The sequence below is a fragment of the Choloepus didactylus genome, chromosome 15, assembly GCF_015220235.1.
Source record: "Choloepus didactylus isolate mChoDid1 chromosome 15, mChoDid1.pri, whole genome shotgun sequence".
In the NCBI taxonomy this organism is placed as follows: Eukaryota; Metazoa; Chordata; class Mammalia; order Pilosa; family Megalonychidae; genus Choloepus; species Choloepus didactylus.
The window spans coordinates 36,645,877-36,668,344 of record NC_051321.1 but is presented as its reverse complement, the minus strand read 5'-3'; the positions used below and the strand labels follow the sequence as shown (position 1 = coordinate 36,668,344).

The following is a 22,468-nucleotide window of genomic DNA, read 5'->3' as shown; positions in this document are numbered from 1 at the left end:
CTCAGAATGAACAGTTAACGCAGGTTTCCCCATGAGACTCCTTCCAGAAGTGGGAAGTCTCAGTTCTGCTGAAGGAGGCGTGAGCATGAGTAGAAATGAAAACATTTTCCAGTAGTGACTGGGAGGGATCATGAGGGGGTGTCTGGGGTGCAGGTAGGGTTGTTTCTTGATCTGGGTGCTGGTTACACGGGTGAGTTCAGTCTGTAAAAATTCTGCAAGCCATCCATTTATGATTTGTGTACTTTTCTGTATGCATGTAATATTTCAATAAAAAGTTCTTTTTTTTTAAAGTCTCTACCAGCACCAACCCCACCTCCATTAAATACCGGCAAATACTGAAACATGAATTGACCTGTTCCCGACCCCCAAGCCACAGAACAGGCCTCATCTGAGCTGGGTGGTGTCCTGCACACAGGGTGGCTGGGACTACCTCGTTAACCTGTGGCTGTCAGTTTCACTGCCACAGGGGCCTGTAAACTTGCAGAGGGCAGGGGCCAAGCCCCAGGGCGTGGGTGCCCTTTCCCAGCTGCCCTTCAGCACACAGAGCTGGGCCCAAGGCAGCCACCCAGTGCCTCTCTGCTCAGCAGGGCTTCCCAGGCTTGAGCTGTCAGTCGATCTGTCAGTCAATCCCTGAACAAGTATTTACAGATGCCCAAGGTGAGGAGCCTGAAGAGAAAAGCTGGGCTGAGCTTCCAGTCATATTCATGCCCTGCGTTCTGCAAATGTCAGAGTGGCAGCTGAGGCTAGAGGCACTACCAGGGGCTGGGATGGGTTTTAAGCTAATTGCTATGCACAATTCCTACTGGGGGAGGCCTGAGTGCCCGCAATGCAGAGAGGCTTGGAGCTTACAAAAACACTGCTGCCATTTTTATTTTCCTTACATAATCATGGGGAGGGATGCAAGCCCTCCAGGCCTGAGGTTTACCGCCTGGCTTTTTTTTTTTTTTTTTTTTTTTTTTTTTTTTTCCCGTTGTTTTTTATGTGTCAGGGTAGGAAGGCAGTCATCCAAAGCAGCAGGTGCTTTGTTCCCGCCATGTGACCTCCCCACCCAGCTGGGCACTACAGGGACACAGGTGCATTCAGCAGAACCAGCCAGGGCTGGACAGGCCCTATAGGATCCCCCTCAGTGGGAGGTGGGGATGCAACCAGAGACCCACCAGCCCCTCTTGTGCTACTGGGCTCACCTTGGCATTCAAACTTCTTGGCAGGCGTGGTGAGGAGCAGCTTGCCCTCCATGTCTGGGGGCCCAGCACAGCGGGCAATGCCTGGCTCTTTGTAGCCTGTCTTCACCCAGCCGGACAGCCAGCGGAGGTGGCAGTCGCAGTACAAGGGGTTGGCGCCAATGGCCCTAGGACAGAGATCGGGGAGAAGCAGGCATTTCAGCTTCATCGAGACCCTCAGCCACTGAGCTCCAGCACCAGACCAGGTGCTGGCAAAAGTCCTAATAGCCCCTTTCATGAGCATTTACTGTATAGCCAGCACTGTTTCGAGCACTTTATATGCACTGTCTTATTTAGTCCTTACCACACCCTATCATCCCCATTTTACATGTGAGGACTCATGTTCAAAAAGGCTGAGGAACTTGCATAAAATCACACAGAGAAAAGGGGGAGGTGGGATTTGAACCTGTGCTGTTGAGGCCCGAACCAGGGAATGTATGGCCACTAGAGTGCATGGGGGAGCAGGGAAATAGCATTTACTGCTGTGACGAGCCAGCTCCTCTTCATACGTTAGTACATGTAATCTTCTCATCAGTCCTATAACGTAAGTTTTCTTTTCTCCATTTCCAAGATGTGGACCTGGGCCTCACACAGAGTAAGTGGCTTACTGAGGTCACGCAACTAGCGAAAGGCAGCCCTGAATGCAGACCCACAGCTGTCAGATCCTGAAGTCCATATGCTTTTATTTTTATTTTCTTTTTTAATTAAACGAGGAACACTTGAATGCATTCTCATTGTAAAGTGCTTTCAAACATTACAAAGCAGTCTCTACCTGCCCAATGTTGTGAAGGAACTAAATTCCAATGAATTACAGTCTAAAATGGTTAACATTATACTATGTGTATTTTACCATCATCATCATCATCATAACAAACCAGGCACATTTCTGTATTACTTATGGGAGTGCAAAATGGTATAACTCCAATGCAGGGAAATTTTTCCAATCACCAGTGTAGCTGCTTTTTGACTCAGCAATTCTATTTCTGGGAGTTTATCTTGTGGACATACCTGAACAAGCACATACAATCTGTGCAATGGTATTGATCATGGCACTGTTTGTAGCAGACGGGCTGGAAACCCCCAATGTTCATCAACAGAGGGAGCGGTTCAATAAACTCCAGCCCATCCACATACAAAAAGAGAAAGCCCCCAGTCCCTCTCAGCACCCTCCACAGAGGGACACGTGAGGCATCTGTGGTCAGACGTGTTCCTTCCAGTCCCTTCCCACATCACACGAATGGTTTGTCCTTATAAATTATTCCGGCACACGCCGTCACTGAGCAGCTTGCTTCCTGCCACTAAACAGTATGTCTTGGAGATCCTTCCAGGTCAACACATACGGGTCCACCTCACTGGGGCCCTTCTTTGGACCACGGCTTCATGGCATCCCAGGCACGCATCTGTAGTCTACTGAGTGATTTCCCTGTGGCTGGACATTCCGGCTGTTTCCACCTACAGAGAACACTCGTGTACGTGGCTGTTTGTGAGGTGTGAGCATTTCTCTAGAACAGATGCCTAGAAGTAGAATTCAGGTCAGGTGGCAAAGGAAGTGCACATAAAGGATTAATGGCTGCCCTTCCAAATAGGTCCTCTCGACTCACCCCCACCGACACTGTTCCCCACATCTGAACCAACATGATCAGTCTCTTCATTTTTTACTAACCCGCTGGGCAAGCTCATAATCTTTTCACTACACCACACTGGGAGACTTAGAGATGAATGACACACGGATTTAGGGGAAAGAAGAGGCCAGAGTTCTTTGATCAAGCCAATAGAAAAATCAGAGCCTCCTGCCTGAAGTTCATGCGTATCAATGTTACTTTGAAAATATAAGGCCGTCTGACGTTGATGGGAAGGGGTGCATTTATTAGGCAACCAGTGGAACACCTGTTTCTACAGGTGCTACAGAGGAGTAGAGGTATACGTCTAAGACAAGCAGCAGCGACTCTGAACAGGAATTCCCTGCAACAGCGCAGATGACTACCGCGCAGTCTTATAAAGCCGCTGAAGACGGCTTGGGCTCCTGCTGCCGCACAGCTGCTGGCTGCCCGGGTGACCTTGAGCGGCTTGCGTCACATCTCTGGGGCTCACTTTATGATTCGATAAAGAGACTGCAATCTAGAGGGGGAGAAAAGACAAGCACACAGGGCCTAAAATGGGTGCCGAGGGAATAACGCAGCCTGGAAGAGAAAGCAGGTTCGACCTCAACATGTATTTAATTTTCTCTCCCCTTATTTGCTGACAGCATCCATCCCGGCTAATAGGACAGGGAGACACCGTCTTCTTTCCACTGACTAATGCCAGAGCCTCTCAGAGGCAGAGGAAGACTGGATGCTTTGACTTTTTGAAGCCTCACTGTATCAAAAAAAACAGACTTTTTTTTATAGCAGGAACACAATTGTTGCATGCTTACAATGTTTACGTTCACCAGATTAATATTTTTAGCATTAAAAAGTGTAACATTATAATTATGTTATTCAAAAGACAAAGACAGAATTCATTAAAAAAATTTTTTTGTCGTGCACTATAGGAGGGAGGTCTGGTAACGATTCACAAGTTCAAAGTTTATTATGAATGACTATTTCTTTCAGTCCTGTAGCTGATTTAGGGAAAATGCCAAAAAGACTAAATCTGAGGCCATTGCAAATATGGGGGCCTTTGGCAAGTCTTAGGATCTTCACGAAGCCCCGTACGTGTACTCCTCCATAAACCATGGCAAAGTTTCGCCCAAGTGTAAGTGCTTTTTCCCAACTCTTAATAAGAAAACTACAGGACCAAAGGCACATATAAAGCTATTAGAAAACATAAATTCTGGCTTGGCCAACACTTGCTTTTTCTTGTTTATATATACAGTTCAGACTCTGAGCCATGCCTGAATTCAACATTTCAAGATTTAATTCATCCAACTTCTTTATTTTTCTGGCTAAGAACTGTCTTACCCTCTCTTCACTAGTTCTGTCATGTGGAGGTCATTCTTCCCAAAGAAAAATTACTGCAAATTCAGTGGAGTGGAGAGCCACAAGCCCAACTGAGATGTAGTGGTCGGGACGGCAGTCAGGCCCCTCGGCAATCCAAGAGGTCAGATTTATACCCCAGCAAAAGTATAAATAGCCATGTGTTGTCAATCTTTGGTACAACTTGAAAATCATTGGAATAGAAGATATTTGGTCTGTTCAAGCCAAGGTCCTGCCAGGCTTCTATTAATGGATCCAGGACAGAAATAGCTTTTACATAGAGTCACTGTTTCACAGAGTCACCAGCTACAGAGATTAACATCCACTCAGATTTTAAAATTTTATAATCTCCTTCAGCTGAGCTGTACTCTGCCCATCCTACTCCCAGGCAATGTATGTGTCTCTCCTTCTACTGGACCGAAACTCTTTGAGGACAGGGATCACTAAATCCTCAGCTGTGCCTGACACTAGCAGACATCCAATAAATGTTCACTGAATGAATGCCTGCCTAAAAGCGTGGAAAATGCACAAAGCCTCAGTATAAAAGCAAAGGAAATTCATAAAAAAAGAATCATCCATCATCCCATAACAGTAACATTTAATTTTAGTGTATTCCCTTCCAGTTCTTGTGTACACATTTATACATTATTGAAATCAAAATCTATGATCTTTTTTATCCTACTTTTTCACCAAAAAACAAATTACAGTATCATAATTACCAACTACTTGCTATTCCATCATATGGACATACCATAATTTGCTTACTCATTCCACATTTACTTTAACACCTAATTCTTAATGAATCTGGAAACCTCACTTCCAGCCAGCAGCCAATTAGAGACAAAGTGCCAGATCATAGCAACGAAGATCAGCATCAGGGAACCTTAGCACAGCATCTGGCACACAGTATACACTCAGTAAATATTTGTCGATGGGTGGATAAATGGACAGACAGATGGGAAGATGAAAGATGAACTAACTGCCAAGTAAAACAAAAGTAAACAGTAGCAGAGAAACACAGTATTCCGGCATCCCGGGCAGTACTGAGCACTCCCATCACCGTGGTGTGTGAGAACCACACAGGACCTCAGCAATAACCTTTGTCCAGGTGAGGAAAGAGAAGAAGGAATTGTCGGACATCCCTCTGTAAGCTGATGGCTGAACAAGGACCTAAAGCCACAATTCTTGATCTGCATCTAGAGTTCGGAGGGGTTTAAAGGTGGCAGGCCTCACCCTCTGCCACACCCTGCCCCACTCACCCGTCACACTGCCAGTGAATGGGAGAGGCCCAGGCCAACTTTCTAGGGACATCAGCACCTCCGCTGGATGGTAACCCTTGGCCCATCCCTGACTTGTTATGGCGCCATGGGCACGTTTCTGCCTTTAGATTGCATGTGGCTTCTGTGAAGCCAAGAACGAATGTAGTGAGTCTATGTCATCCTTTTACCATTCCTTGACTCCTTGCAAGTGCTCAAAAAATCCTTATAGAATAGCTACAGCTCCTAGCATGAGTGGGTAATGGATACGTGTGTGCACATCACATAGATTTCATCAATATCGCACGTGCATATGGGCATACACCTGAACACAAGCACATTTACAGTTTCCAGGCCACTATTTCCATTTTTTAAAAATTGTGAGAATATATATACAACATAAAATTTCCCATTTTAACTACTTTCAACTATACAATTCAGTGATGTTAATCACATTCACAATGTTGTGCTACCGTCACCTCCATCCATTACCAAAACTTTTCCACCACTTTAGACAGAAACTCTGTACCCATCAAGCATCCATTCCCCATTCCCCCTCCCCTCCCTGTTTGCATTTTAAACCCTGGGTGTAAAGGACTGAGTTTATTCACACGTTTGCTTCATAACATTGGAAGGTTTCTTTCACACAGATGCTCTCTTATAGAAAAATCAGGCTTAGATGCAATTAATGACAAATTTCATCAGTAAATCCGAGGAACAGTTCTGCCATTACTGCTAAACTGATCTATACTCATTGGTTTATTTCTTATAAATGGAATCTGGCTTCTGGCCTGATGTCACTGTTCTAAAGAAAGTCTGAATTTATAGGTAGGCCTAGGCTCAAAATTTGTTTTTGTACTTTTGGTTGGTCGGTTGTACCAAACATATGTTGTTGGTTCACTTCCCAGTGGAAAAAAAAAAAAAAAGCCCCTAGATTTTGAGCTGGAGACGAGATGAGAATGTGCCTGGGTGCGATTCAGTTCTTGTGGGGAAGGAGGAAAGGCACCAACTACTCGCTTACACCCCAGCATAAGAGACACACTAAGGGGAAATCCAGAGGTGGGAAGCGTGGACCTGACGCTGAGAACGGCTGTGCCCGGCAAAGTGGAGAGCTGGAGCGGGCCCTCGGCCATAGCCCAGGGGGGCAAAGGAGGCTCACCGGTCCCAGGAAAGCAGCACCTCCAGCCCCCAGCAGAGACATGCACAACGCTCTCCGGAGAGAAGCACTTACAATTTACACCCTCAGATTTCCTGAAGACCAATGTCAATAAAAAATGAGCACACAACCCAAAATTACCAAGCACAGATGCAAACAAACCCCTGTGAATGCAAGTCAACAGGAGCAATGCACAACACCGTCCCTGCCTGGCCTTTGTCCAGAGTCACCATCTCCAACTCCAGCCTCCTCCCATCCCATCCAGCCTCCACGTGTCACCACTGGCTTTCCAGTTTTCCCAAGCTTAATGCTTCCAAGATTCCCCCCACCCCCTTCTATAGAATAAAGTTCAAATTCCTTAGCATGACACAAAAGGCCCTTTGCAACCAAATTCCAATGTATCTTTCCAGACTCTTCCCACCCCACCCAACCAAACACCTTATATACCATGCTCAACAACCCAACATCCCTGAACGTGCCATTTACTTTCTGGCTTCCATGCCTTTGCACATGCTGGTCCGTCTTCCTGAAATGCCTTTCCCCGCCTTCTCCAAATGTCAAACTCCTAAGTCCCTCTTCAGTGGCAGCATAAACGGCACTTCCTCTGCAAAGCTCTGCAGGCTTCCCCAGAGTTAGCCCCTCCTTCCTCTGAGTGGTCACAGCGGGCAGGAAGCTCATGTTAGTAAATTCTTCAGCACTTGACTCACTAGAGTTACTCAGGACATATTTATTGAGGCAATAGAGTAAAGAATAAATAAAGCACTTTGGAATCAGACACACCTAAATTCAAATCTTACCTCTGTTATTTCCTAGCTTGATGATCTAGCGAAGCTGCTTAACTTTTCAGAATCTGGGCAGTAAAATGGAAATAATAAATCCTACTACCTAGGACAGAGCCACTTGCCCCTCCCATCCCCCTGCAGATATTGCTAATCAATCACTGCATTATTCTCACTGAGTCCACATGAGTCCCTGAATCTTCAGCATGATGCTCAAGGCTGTCCCTGCAAAATGTGCGGAGCTGGTGCATAACACAAAACCTACTTTCCATCTCGGCCATGGGGTAAATGAGACACCACAGATGAAGCACATAGTATAGCACTTGGTCCAAGCAGACCCTCAATGAGAATTACCTAACATGACTTTATTTCCTCAAGTCTAAGATTGTTAGGTGCCCCACTGACTCAGCAGGCTCGGGCAAGGGGAGGTGGAGAAGCACTGCCACACCATTTGCAGGACATGCTCTGATTTCAAAGAAATTAAAATGTAGAAAAGGTGAGTCCTAGTGAGATTGTGGATAGTTAAGTGAATGAACTTCCAGAAGAGACGCTGGGGACCCTAGGAAGTTCTCTGATCTGGGTGTAACAGCCCACTCAGGCCCCTGGTGGCGCAGGTGTGCAGAGGAGAGCAGAGGGGCTAACACCGGGTGCGAGACACGGTCCATCTGGCCTGAACACTGCCTCTGCTGCCAGCCGAAGAGACCCCAGGAGAGGATGTGTCTGCCCTGCAACCAGCCCGACCTTCAGAATTAGGCCAGCCCGGCCACAGCTTTCTGCTTCCTAAAATTCCTCATGGCACTGCCAGCTAAATGGTTTGGGACAATATTTTCCAGCTATATCACTTCTTGGGGGTACTAAATTTCTGAGTGTATCCCCCACTGTGTGAAATTAGAGGCAAGTTTCCGGTGTAGTGGTTAAGAATCCGGGCTCTGGGGTCAGAAGCTCCCCATTTACGAGCTATGCAACTCTGGGCAAGCTTCCCAAACCCTCTGGGCCTGTTCCCCAGTGTGTGAAATGGGTACAACAACCTGTTGTAGGACTACCGTGAGGATTCAGTTAGCTGAGGCATGTGAAATGCTTGGCAGTCAAGAAATGGAGAAATGGTCATTACCATTCCTTATCTTACGTTGCAAGAGAAAAGCAACATGCTCTGACCATCTCAGCAGGTGGGGTCTTCGTCACAATCCAAGTTTTGTTTAAATGCAAAGAGGCCCAGAGAATTGGGCCGGAGCTACTTACAGGTGTGACAGGGAGGTCACGTCTGCAAAGATGCCCTCTTGGAGGGTGGAGATGTCATTGCCGTGCAGGGACCTGAGGAGAGAAGAGGCTGTTGGTGCCTGTTGCAGATGGAGACGTGAGAACTGATGGAGGGGAAGGCCCAGCCCTCACTGAGATGGGCCTTTCTGCTGCGTGTCCTTCAATATCTCAGTCAGTGCCGTGAGGGTCTGGGGGCCACAGGGATAAGAGAGGGAGCCCTTCATAATCCAGACAGACCTCCCCACCCCTCAGACACTTAGGAGGACTCAGCTTTTACCACCGTAAAGAACCCAAGCTCCCTGTCCCTTTCTATCACAAACGGGACATCTATGTCCCCACCCGAGTAGGCTGGGGAGGCTGCACCGGAGAAGCTTCTTCTTGGTAGGGAAGTTAACAGAGCAAGCCACGGGGGGGGTGGGGGGGGTGGGAGGGCATCACCGCGACAGAGGACTCGTGCTTGGATACACGAGACGCCATTGTAAGGGACACGACAGAGGGCACTGATTGCAAGGCAAAAACCACACTGTGGGGATTCTTAGGAAAGGTTCACAGATCTCTTGCAAACAAGTGTTCTCAATCTGAATAGGAGCTCATATGCAAATGACGAGTCACCTTTTCTCGGGCACCCCCCCACACACACATACACACATATGCAATGCAAACACCACTTGGGGGGAGATAGCACACCCAATCCTCAGATATTTTCCCGGTTGTTACTCGGCTTCCGTAAGGGGCTTTAACGAGAGTGCCTGGTCTCCCACCTTTGGAGACAGCGGCCCTGGTGGGGACCCAGACAAGGGTACATTTCTTCGTCTGGGTGGGTGGCAGCCCCACCGTGGGGCAGATTTCCCTAGGGGAAGGAAGCGTGTGGAGACTTACAGCAGGCGCAGGGAGCGCAGCCCCTGGAAGGCCAGGGGAGGGATGCAGTGCAGGGCGTTGTAGCTGAGGATCCTGCGGGAAGGAAGAGGGCCCCACGTTACTGCCTGAGGCCTGGCAGGGACCTCCAACCCCACCTCGGGGTGCTCTGTGAGGGGAGGCAGAGGCAGAGCCGTGGATAAGAGTGCAGGCTGTGGCTCTAATCTCTTTACGCCTCAATCAGTTCCCTCAACTGTAAAATTGGGACAAAAATAACACCAACTTGATAGGGCTCTTCTGTGGGTTAAGTGAGATAATCCAGGGGAAGCTCTTGGCACAGTGTCTGGCCCCAAGTAAACCCTCAGTACAGGAGCGTTGCTATTCCCATGACTGAGCTCATTTCCCTCACGGAGGCTGCACCAGCGAGGGGCAGAGGCTGGGTTCCCTGAGAGGCCAACACAGACAGGCCTGGCTTGGATCAGGGACAGCCTCAGCCCATCACTTCCAGAACGGGGGCTGGGCATATAAAATAAGTTACCCTTAGGAAGCTGGGGCAGTGAAAAAGGGACCATTACAATCCCCATCTCATAGATGAGGAAACCGAGGGTCTGAGTGGTAGAAGAACTTTCCCAGGGTCCCAGTTATTAACTGATTAAGCTAGAATTTAATTCAGTTTCTCAGTTTCCAGAGCCCAGAGACTAAACCACTCTCCTATCATGCCTCCAAATAAATAAATCCATTAAGGGCAGGTGGACAGATTAACGATAAGGGCAATGATTCTTGTAATAGCCCCAAACTGGAGATGACCTAAATGCCCATCAAAGGATGAATAGATAAACAATGGAACATTACTCAGCAAAAACAGGCATGAACTGCATGCAGCAAGGATAAACATCAAAACAAAGATGCTGAGGGCAAGCCAAACAAAAAGAAGCACATACTGTATGAATGTATAAATGTATACATTTACATATAAGTCTAGAAAATGCAAACTAATCTATAGTGACAGAAAGCAGATCAGTGGCTGGGGGGGCAGCGTAAACTGGTAAGGGCAGGAGGGAGGGATTACAAAGGGGCACGACAAAGCTCTTGATTGTGGGGATGATTCCACGGGTGTATGTGTATATCAAAACTGATCAAATTGTATGCTTTGTATCAATTATACCTCAATAAAGATATTTAAAAAATAATGAGACATTCATATCACAGGGCAGGGCTCTGTATCCCTTTGCATCCACCAGGGTTCTCAAGCTCAGCACTATTGACATTTGGGCCACGTGGTTGTTTGTTGTGGGGCTGTCCTGTGCTTTGTGGATGTTTAACAGCATCCACGGCCCCCACCCACTAGATGCCCATAGTACCCCAGCCCCCAGCCATGACGCCAAACATTTTTCAGACATTGCCAAATGTCTTGTGGAGGGAAAAGTGTCCTGGTTCTGACCTGCAGCCTCGGACCAGGCAGCTCCGCACACAGGCTCACTGGGCCCCGAGAGCCTTCCAAGGGCAAATCTCACCAGGGATGGACAATCAAGTTACCAAGTTATCATGAAGACTCCAAAATGTAAACCAGTAGATTAACCATTAGTAGATCCTGGGGCAGATAAGTGCAGATGGGTAACCCAGATCGGGGAGCACTTCATGGCCTTGGGCCCACACCCTGCTCCTGGGGGCCTGGCTGGGTCAGGAACCTCTCCTTTTTGGGACACTGGCTCAACTGTTTGACTGCAGTGGAACCTTGGGAATGTCCCTTTACTTCCTAGCACATTATCTGTAAAATGAGTTGGCAAAGCTACCCCACTGGGTGTTGAGAAGGTGCATGATTCCCAAGGGATGCTCTTTTCATACTTTCTGATCAATTGCTTGGATTATAAAGTATTCCTTAATTGAACCACAGGCACAAAAATGTTCAGAGGGTCACTGATCACAATAGTCCAAACTGGAAACATCCCAAGTATTCAATAGTAGAATGGACAAGGGAAGTCTGGCATATTCCTACAAAGGAATATTGTATAGCAATGAAAGTGAACAGAGCACAGCTTTATGTAACAACATGATGGATACCATAAACATAATGTGATGCAAAAGAATTCAGATGTTAAAAAACATATCCTATATGATCCAATTTATGTAAGTTTCAAAAACAGGCCAGATTAAACTACACTGCTTAGAAATGTATAGGTAAAAGACAACACGATAAAGAAAATCAAAGCGATCATTGTAAAAGTCAGAATCGGGGCTGCCTCGGTGGGAGGGGGGCGTGTAATAATCAGGAGGGGACGGAGGAGGACTTTGGCTAGAGGGGTTCTTTCTTTGACCTAAGTGCCTATACCTGTGCTGGCTTTATGATCATTTGTTAAACTCTACATTTATATTTTTTGCACTTTTCTGTATATATGTTGCATTTCACAATAAAATGTTAAAACGTCTTTTAGGCTCACTCTCTGGCGAGGACTAGTGCACAGCAGAGGCCGGGGCTTGTGGAAAGTTCTGGCCACCCAGGATCTGCAGCAGCCACGGCCTCGCGCGGCCCCCATCCCCCACCCCCACCCCCTGCCGGGACTCACAGAGTGGTGAGCTGGCTCATGTTGGTGAAGGAGGAATTGCTTAAGGAACTGATCTTGTTGTTACTCAGATCCCTGGAAAAGACAACGGCATCATCGCTTAGCAAGAAAGAACTCCCCTCGCTCCCTTGCGACGGCGTCTTCCTCCCCGCCCCCACTGAGGCCCTGGCCACACACCCCCACCCCACCCAAGCGGACCAGGGGGTGGAGAGGAGCACTTGGCTCACAGCCAGCACCAGTCCTCCGTTCTGCTCCCTGACCTCTCTCTAGGTCCCCAGGGCTTCGTGTCTCTATTTCCTTACCTCCCACTCACACCTCAACCCATGGCCAGCGTAGCCTGGCCCCCACCCCCTTCCACCACGGAAATGCTCCCACCAGGAGCGTCAGCTGCCTCCTAAATGCCAAATCCATGGACTCTCTCCATTCTCTCTTGCTAGTACTTCACGTAGGCTAGTTCATTCATCCCTACAATCCCATGAGGGAGAAAGTAACCCCACTTTACAAATGATGACACGGAATCCCAGAGTGATTAAGTAACCCACCCAGGGTCACACAGCTGGTCGGCGGCAGAGCTGGATTCGAACCCCCGTCCATCTGTCCTCACCCCAGGCCTCTGCACTGGCTCACAGAGTCATCCCGCAGCGCCTGGCATGCCCGACCTGCCTTCTCAACCCTCTCCTCCCTGACCCTTCCTTGCACCCAGCACCGTCTTCCTGTTCTCCAGCCTTTCTGACTGCGCCAGCCTCACCCGGCCCTTCAGCAGGGGCTTCACTGAGGCCCTGCCCTGGCTGCCCGTCTCCTTTAATCCACCCTGGGTGGTCTCAGGTGTGCTCTCAGCTTCCCTCACCACTCACCAGCTGGCGCCAACTCTTCTGTGACTCCACCCTGCCCTTCTCATCCACTCCTCCTCCCGGTGTCCCACAGACCTCAAACTCCAGCCCACACTTGGGCTTTCTCCACCCCAGCTCCCCATGCCGTGCTCCCATCCCCGTTCAGAACTTCAGCAACCCAGCAGCACAACCCAACCCCCACTCATCTCCTCAGTCCCTTCGTGTTAGGTCCCAGGGCTTGTGCCGCTGTACACACTTCACAGCTGTCCCTCCTCCTAAATCCCTGCTTATGCCAAGCCACCATCCCCTCCCACGTGGTCTCTGCCTCAGACCTCAACTCCCACTCACAGCTTTGCCCCTCTTTGATCCATCTTCCACACAGGTGGACACCACAGCAATCTTTCTACTACACAACACTGACCAGGTCACCTCCCAAGCAAGAACCCTCCAGCGTCTCCCCTGTGCCTAAAGTGTGGGGTCCAGACCCTTTAGCCCAGCCACCCGCCAGGTGCTCTGTCATCGGGCCCCTGCCTCTCCCCGCCATGTCCTGCAGGCTTTGGTTTTACAAAACTTCTTAAAATACTGAGCATAGCATACTACACCTGTGCTCCGCATATCCTATTCCCTGAGCCCCGCATATCCTATTCCCTGAGCCCCGCATATCCTATTCCCTGAGCCCCGCATATCCTATTCCCTGAGCCCATCTGGTGAACTCGACTTTTCCAAGACACTCCTCTCCCACCCTCACCCTGAACTGACCACTCCCTCTGAGCCCCTGTCCTAACCTGCAGTCCTGTTGGTGCACACAGCACCCTACACTACATTATTTGCTCTCATTCCTCTCTCCCGCAACCCACCCCCCAGACATGACATTTTGGAGGGAGGGCCTGTGACTCGGGGACCTTCGTATCTGCTCACTTAAGGCAGCTCTTGGCCCGGTAAATGTTTATGGACTGAATCAATGTGCCCTGCCTTCATTTTCTCTTAGTAAACTTTCCTTTAACTAAACTCATTCAAAATAAACTTATTGTCCTTGGAGAAATATTTAAGTACCTCAATGAATATTTAATACCCATTGGGTCCCTTTCTTGTGATGAAGAGTTGGTGGTATTTCAGCCCCAAGAATCAATTATTAGCAAGAATTGGCCTGACATTGGTCCTCTTTCCCCTCCTTTCCTCCTCAAGTGTTTTTTTTAAGCTGTGAGTGCAGCTGCCTCAGATTAGACCAAAGAAAGGATGGAGGAAACTTGGAATATGCACTTCCTCTCTTTGGCACTTTCTCAGAAACCACCAAATCACACCACCCCCGTTGAAACACTTAAAACACATTCACTAGGTCACTAACAAAAGATATGAACTCAAGCTTTGAAATTCCCTAAGCCAGTGCTACTCATAGTAGCCAGTCCTTGAACTGAGTGTCCCCTGTTCATGACAAGACAAGGGACCTGTGTCAGAGAGCAATTACCTACACCACTAAGCACACAGCTTAGCTGAGCTAACATTCTTTCCATAACAAGACTTTCTAGATGGAGGAAACAGCATGTTGATTTACATTCTGGCGCAAGTTCCTTGTCTTACTGCAGACCATGAAACATTCTTGGACTGAGTAGCACTGCTCCCAGCCACACTAAGGTGGAATGTTCTCTAGACTTATTTTTTTTTTTTTTTTTGGTAGAATCTGGCCAATGAGCAGATAGACAATTGAGGTAAGGTGTTATTTAACTTAGAAGGCTAATAGGCTAAATTTATTCTGAAGGCTTATTTTGTGACTTTCCATGGAGTGAATGGTTTGAAGGAGTAGATAACAGAAAAGCAGATGTTAGCCTAAGGTACAGATATAGCTACCATATCTCATATTTGGTTTGGGGCCAAGGTTGGGACAAGAAGAAGCTTTCCATCACCCTCTATTTCTTACCTGGCTGCTAACCTTGATGACCAGCACTAACAATAATTGTCAACCTAGAGGGAGGCTTGAGGAGATGGTGTGGGCAGAAGAAGACAGGGTCTCATCCTGGGGAGACGGGAACAGTGCAATTCCCAAGTATGGCCACTAGGTGGCAAAACAGCTCTGTGCACCAGTGTCCTAGGATGGGGTTGGTGTGGGGGGAGGAACGGGATCTTCCCCCAAGAGGGGTCTGTAGGAAATTCCAGAAAGGCTGGAGTCACGAATGGTTAGCTGTCAATGCCACTGCGGACCTCGGGCAGGCCTGGGATGGGCGAATGTCCTGGATACTCACACAAGCTGCAGGTACTTGAAGGTGCACAGCTGTCCTGGAACCAGCGTGAACTGGTTCCCGTCCAAATAGCTACGGGAGAGAACGCAGCAGTGTTAGCCGGTGGCATTGCCCATGCATGGGGGAGAAACTTCCCCTGTCACCAGAGCCTTCTCACTCATTTCTTCCCCCACACACAGACCACACAGTTGGCCCTGCATCTCCAACAAGAAGGAGACGTGTGTTTTTAGGCCATTTCGGAAGTATCACCCAAAGAAGTTGGTAAAAGCCACTGAGGCACGCAGTTTTCTTGGTTTCCTTCCCACTGCCCTGATTCACCCTCTGAGCTCCCTCCTTCCATGGGCTCGACCCAGGGCTCAATCCCAGGCCCCAGCCCATCCCTCTCTGCTAGACTTTCCCTGGCCAAACAGATCTGATCTGCCTGTTCACACTTCCCAAGACCACCTCCCAGCTGCCCCTCCAGCCACCAGGTGCCCTCTCTTCCTGACCCAAACATGCCCAAACCTGAGCTCAGCATTTTCAGACTCAGGCCAGCTACCGCTAACTCATTCAGCACTACTTTACAGCTCTGACCATCTAGATTCAGAGCCCACATCGTGAATCTCCAACTCCCTTGCAGCCAGTCCCCATGGCCAGGGCTCTCCCTCCCACCAGTCTCTCATTCTTTGCTTTGGTTCCACTCCCACCCCTCCACCCCCAACTGCACAATGTTGCCCATGCCTGGGCCCCTGCAGCAGCCTCCTTCTGCATCCCAACCTCAGCCTCCCATCTGGAACCTACAAGATGATCTACACTGCCATCCATGTCATCTTCCCAAGTTTCCCCTTTTCAACAGGATAGAGCTTGGCATCCAAGATGCTCTAATCCTGCACCTATCTCATACCATCCTTGTCTTGCAACTGGAAATTGCTAAGCCTGGGCCTAAGCAACAGGAACTGAAGGCCCAGCTGTACTCCCAACACCCCCACCCCCAAAAAGATCCAGAGAGCAGCAAAATCAGGGCTTTACTCACCCTTACCCATCTCTCTGTGCTTTGCAGAGTGACTTCCCAACCCTGTCTCATTTGATTCTTTCAGCTGTCCTTGTCAACAGACCCACAAAGTCCCATTTTACAGCTGAGGAAACTGAGGCTCAGAGAAGCCAAGTGAATTTCCCAGTCTCTGAACTTCAGTTTCTTCAGTCAAAAAAGGCAGACTGCCCCACAGTCTCCATTATTCTCAGGGCTCCTATGAGGCACCAAGAGAAAACGGGGACCAGCGAGCTTTACAGAGCACCAACACCTGCAGTAGAAAACTGGGCAAAGGATGGGGCAGGCCGGGCACAGGAACAAGACCACTCGAGTCCATGGGCTTGTGAGGAAATGGGGGCCTCAAAGGCAATCAAAGAAAGACAAATGAAAACGTCATGTGCTCCCCACAGGGAAAGCAAAGCTCAGCTCCAGAGGCCTGGAAGCTGGGGTGGGGGGCGTGGGATGCAGGAGGATAGGAAGAGGTCAGGAACTGGCCACTCATTTGGAGGTGCTGTCGAAGCCCCAGCTCTTCACCCCTCTCTTTGGCATATACGTTTACATCCACACACCCTTGTGAGCACAGGACCAAATGGGCAAAGATTTTAATACAATCCTCCATGTTGAAGAGAGGGCAGCAGGAAGGGCATGTTCACACAAACGGCATGGTCTTTCCAGAAGGCCCCCAAGGAACAGGCAGCAAGGGCCCTCAGCATGTTGCACTCTTTGACTAGCAGGGTCATTTATGATAGTCAAAAAATCAGAAACAAATATCAACTAAAGGGGATTTGTTACATAGATCAGGGTCATACAATGGAACATTATGTGGCCAGTAAAAATCACATTTGTGAGTGTTTTAATGACAGAGAGGAATGCTTGTGAGATGATGCTAAATGGAAAAGTAACATTATTTCTTATTTTAAGGGCAGAGCTTAATTAAAAGGGATGGAGCACTCCCCATGGGTGACTTGTGTCATCAGTGACTGCAGAGGGGGAATCAAAGCAAAGCTCAAACCTCCTTGAAACCAGTGTTCTCTGCAACGCCCTAACTCCAAACTCACAACCAGCCAATACCTGCTCTTGGTTGCCCCCTCCTTCCCCTGCTGCCAGACCCCAGCCCTCGGAGGTGACCCCACAGCTTCCTGTCCCACGGGCCCAAATGGGGGTCCTCCCCAGGCTACTCACAGCTCTGTGACATTCTTCGGGATGCCCTTGGGCAGGGCCCGAAGGTGCTTGTTGCTGCATCGGACCACGGTGTCCAGGCAGGTGCACTCCTGGGGGCACTGTGGGCGGGGCAAGCAGCCCCCCTCCTCCTGGCCTGGAGCGGAAGGGGGCAGAAGGGCTTTCTTAAGGCCTCCTGCAGCCAGGGCCTGCCCCATGGCTCCCTCAGAACACAATCTCCTCCCTGACACCACCTGGGCTCCTGATTCTAAGTCTCCTCTTTGCTGCACCACACCTGGGCCTGTTTTGAGGTTAAAATTGGCTTTGGGTGGATCTCGTCTGCCAAGATGAATCTAAGCATGGCAGAGAAGGAAGATGGCAACCACGCCGTTTCTTAAGAACCTACTACATGCTGGACACTGCATGGGACATGATCCCCTTAACCATGCAGCAAAGGGGGGCCATGTGCAAACACCATGAGGGCAGGATTTATGCCTCGTATTCCTTTATGTTCCCTGATGGAGCCCAGCACCTAGAACAGGGCCTGGCACACAGGAGCCCACAGAACATATTTCTGAATGAATGAATGGATTTCCATCTTCCCAAGATCTAGAGAAGTTAAATAATTTGCTGATGCCATAAAGCTGGTCGGAGGCAATGCAGGGTCTGAACCAGGTGTGGCTTATATAGAATATGGACTCTTTCCATCACACCACCCCTTCATTGATTCATTCATTTATTCAAAAAACATGACTATGTGTCCTCTGTATGCCCTCCTGCTTTCCTATAGGGTGTGGGAGGGAGGATGAAGACCCAGCAGTCAGAGTCGTTCAGGGCTCTAGGAAGGGGGTGCCCATCCCCTCTGGAGACAATAGCCACCAGCTCCGTTGTGGCAACCATGTGCAGGCACCATGTCACATACTTCAGCCTCACTGAATCCTCAGAACATCTCTCCGGGGGATGGGCTACTATTGGCCCATTTCAGAGATGAGCAAACTAAGGGCAGAGTGGTTAAGTTACTTGTCCAAGGTCCCATAGCCTGGAAGAGGTGGCAGCTGCCTCCGGAACCTGCCCTCTTGGTTGCTATGCTCCACTGCCTCTTTGCAGCAATGTCTTAAAAATATTACATCCTTTCACTTCTAGGAATTTATTCTAGGGGAAAAAAAATCATGCCGATACCCAGAGAATTATCTACAAGGATAGCCAGGGAGCACGATACATAAATAGCAGGACTTGGGAAGTTATCTAAATGCCAAGCAGCAGGGGGCTGGTCAATTAATTGCATTGCCATCCATCCAGTGAACTGTCATGCCGAAAAGGTTTTCACAGGAGGTTCTGCATGTGTCGTAATGCATGCATGTAAACACACAACAACGATCTGGAAAGCCACACAGCAGATGTTGACCGGGTTGCCTTGAGTGGGGGGTGGGTGTGGGGGGCACCTTGGCGATCTTTTTTATTCTCATTCTGATAGTCCATTGTGTGTGCTTAAATAATGACCATGCATCACTTTTATAATAAGAAAAATTAAAACAAACTGCTTCTTGAAAAAAGTAATGCTTTCAAAGGATACTTAATGGCATGAGAAAAGCCCAAATATAGTTAGATTAAAAACCAATCAGAATTTTTTAAAAAAGACTAGTACACTATTATTATATAAAATGATTTTGTAAAGTTGTATATGTGAATAGTAGAGTGATTCTTTTTTTTAACTTTAAAAGTTGAAATCAAAATTGCTCTTAGAGAATCCACTGATTTTGTTTAGAAAGATACCCTGATAGTCTTACTTGGTGGGAAAAGTCGAATCTCTCCACCCAGTTCCACTACCTTCACCACCCGGCCTGGAGGGCTCGGGGGAGCTGCACTGCCCCCTGGAAGCAGACATCCCCTGTGGCGGGGTGGCCGAGAGACTCTTAAGAACAGGGATTGTTGGGGTCCATTTCTAAGTTGGGCTGGGTTAAGATGCAGCCCTCCTCTTTCAACTTCAGTGAAAATCTGCATCCAATAGTTGCCTCGTGAGTGTGACACTTTGGGGAAAAATTGAGGGATGGGGACACATCCTGCATGTGTAGGGAAAGAAGGGCGTGGCCACAGGAAAGAGGTAAGTGATCAGGGTTTCCCACCCAGGACAGATGGGGACTCAAGAGGATCCCATGCATCTTGAAGACAGGGCAGCCCCCTAAGTGCGGAGCACAGAGGAACAGCCAGGAGGCAGATCTCAGGGTTAAATGTACTTACGTAAAGGAAATACACCAACAGGTTAACTATGATTTTCTCTGAGTTATGGGATAAATGGGTGATATTTATTCCCTTTTGTATCCCTATTTTCCAACTGTTAAATGATAGGCACATTATTTCTCTTATAATCATGCAGGCAGTCCCAGGCAGGGGTAGGCACTTTCCCACCCACAGAGCCTCCCCTCCCCCGGGGACCCCTGTTCTCAGCTGCAGGTCAGAGGCGCTGCCCACCTGCTCCCATCCCCCTGCCCCACCCTGTCAAAGCGGCCACACTCGTCCTCCCCCTGCTGCCCTGGGAGCCCATGAGTTACCTTCCTCACACCTGAAGTCAGGGAAGGCCACGTCCTGCAGGGGAATCTGCCGCAAGAAGTCTGGGTTCTGGCATCGCGGGTTCCCGGTCACGATCTTCCTCCTCCGCAGCCAGTCACCCAGCCAAGCTAGCTGGCAGTTGCAGTTGAAAGGGTTGGCGAGAAGGTTCCTGGAAGGTGACCACAACAGATACCCCACAGGCTCCAATGTCCTGGCACAGCCCTCTCCTGTCTGCCATGATAGGACCAGTTGCACCCTGGCCACGCAGCCACCCAGCACTCTTTCCCAGACACCCAACAGTTAGCAGAAACGGCTTTCTGGGCCTTAGAGACAGAATTCACCTTAGTTCTAAGGTGGTAGATCCCTTTCTTCAACAAACCATGAGGACCCAAACGTCCACTGTGTGAGTCCTTTAAAGCACCACCCAAAGGCACCCCACTAGTCCATCAGTGCTGCCACTCCCGCCCCTCTTGGAACTCCTCTCCAAGCTGGTTAGTGAGTCACATAAGAAACTCAGCCTTGTTTCTGGTTTTCCCCCAAGGGGCCGCCGAATAGTCCTTCAAACATCATCCCAGAGAAGACAAGACAGAGGCTCCTGTGATATCCTCGAACACTAAGGCTCTAACCAACGATGGGCTTTATATGGAACCAAAATGAGATCTCCCATCACCCTCTGGGGTAGGCTCGGGCTGGGCCTTATGGCACGTAACTAATGATGCTAAGCAACCACAGCCCCTCGTGGCTGATGACCTGCAGATGAAGCAGCATGTCTGCTCCAGCGACAGGTCTGAAACTACCTAGAATCCAGACACTGGATCGTGGAGTGTAAAGGCAGTTCTTGCCACTGTTATCCATGATCATGCCAGAGGCTCCAGGTGATGCACTTGGGGACATGAGACCTCAGAAAGCCCCCAGCTTGGGGCTTCCTATAAGCAGCCATGACCACACCCAGGTCAAGCCGACCTTCCACCACCCAAGGCATGTCTGATGGAGGAGCCAGGGGAGGCCTGGGAAGCCATACTCACCGCACAGGCCCTGGTTTGTGCCCTTTGGTGTCCTTTGCTGAAACCTGGATCCTTTAAGCTTGATGCAGTAACTTGTAATTTGCTTACTCTCTGTGTTCTAAGTGTCCATTTTTGCTGATCCTCAAATGCAGTACTAAGTTAGCACCAGACTAGAGGCCAAATAACTTCCCCCAAATCAGATCTGCCTTCAAATGTCAGTGACTTCCCAAAGAATCTGCCCTGTACACTGTGAATAATTCCCTAGGGAAGATCCCATTTCAATGATGGCGATAATTTTCTAAGGGATGTCTCTGAAAGAGGTGTACTGATTTGGATCTGTGCATCCTTATGTGTTTGTTAAAACAAAAGCCACACCTCCTATCAGATCCAGGCACTGCTCTCCTAAATTTTAAAGTGTGGTATAGGTATCCAAATGGGAATGTAAAATGCTACAGCCACTTTGGAAAATAGCCCGATAGCTCCTCAAAAAGATAATCATAGAATTAACATAGGATCTAGCAATCCCACTCCTAGGTACATACTCAAGAATCGAAAATATATGTTCACACAAAAACTTGTACACGATGTTCATAGCAACATGATTCACAATTGCCAAAAGATGAAAACAACCCAAATGGTCATCAACTGATGAATGGATTGAAAAAATGTGGTATATACAAACAATGGAATATTATTCAACCATAAAAAGGAATGAAATTCAAATACATGCCACAACATGGATGAACCTTGAAAACATTATACTAAGTGAAAGAAACCAGTCACAAAAGGCCACATAATGAGCACAACTCTGAGAATGTGCCAGAAGGGGATGTACACGGTATCCTGGGAATCCCCATGAAGGGCTGGAGTTGGAGGGAGGGAGGGAGATGACAGTTGTCCTTTGGTTCTGGGCACGGATGAGACAGGAAATTCACAGCCCACTGGTTCCAGCAGGTCCTCGACTGCCCTCCTCGGCTGGCTCTCCCCGGTCCCCCACCCCAACCTCGACTGGTATAAGGAGTGACTGCCTTCCACACTCTCTGCAGCCTGCTTCCCCAGGACTGAGGCAGGGCTGCGACATTAGGGAGGGCGGGCTTCTCTGTCGGTCCACGTGCCACCTGCCTCACCGGGATGGCAAGACGAGGATGGACACAGGTGACCACGGCTGCTTGGAGTTGCCGAACGAGCCATGAAGTCCTACGACAGAGCCTGGCTCCCCAGCCCCTTGCTCCACCTCTCTCCTCCAGCCGTCTGTGCTAAACACCGCCTGCATGGCAGTTTCCCAAAGCAGACCCCTGCTTCAAGGAGAGTAACAGTAAAAACAGTTCCTGTTTACAGAGTGTATTTGTTCCTGATTGCTGCTGTAACAAATTACCAAAAATTTACCGGCTTAAAAAAGACATTTATTATCTTACAGTTCTGAAGGTCAGAGGTCCGAAATGGAGCTTGCTGGATTAAAATCAAGACGCTGGCAGGGCTGTGTTCCTTTCTGGGGGCTCAGTGGGGAATCGTTTCTCCTGCCTTTTCCAGCTTTGAGAGGCTGCCTGCATCCCCTGGCCTGGGCCCCTTCCATTTTCAAAGCCAGCCATGGCCATTTGGGTCTTTCTCACATTGTCACTCTGACTCCGACTCTCCACCCGCACCCCCT

At 48.9% G+C, this 22,468-nt stretch overlaps 1 protein-coding gene across 3 annotated transcripts in view; it reads right to left on the bottom strand.

Annotated features, from left to right (window-relative positions):
• Positions 1 to 22,468, bottom strand: part of SLIT1 (slit guidance ligand 1) — a 174,152-nt gene that overhangs the window by 20,291 nt on the left and 131,393 nt on the right. For all 3 annotated transcript variants that reach the window (XM_037804257.1, XM_037804255.1, XM_037804256.1), the window contains 7 exons: positions 19,819 to 19,985; positions 17,294 to 17,426; positions 15,106 to 15,174; positions 12,042 to 12,113; positions 9,502 to 9,573; positions 8,605 to 8,676; positions 1,185 to 1,348 (listed from right to left, as the gene is read on the bottom strand). In XM_037804257.1, coding sequence (XP_037660185.1) covers positions 1,185 to 1,348; positions 8,605 to 8,676; positions 9,502 to 9,573; positions 12,042 to 12,113; positions 15,106 to 15,174; positions 17,294 to 17,426; positions 19,819 to 19,985 — 749 coding nt within the window. The remainder of the gene's footprint in view (positions 1 to 1,184; positions 1,349 to 8,604; positions 8,677 to 9,501; positions 9,574 to 12,041; positions 12,114 to 15,105; positions 15,175 to 17,293; positions 17,427 to 19,818; positions 19,986 to 22,468) is intronic.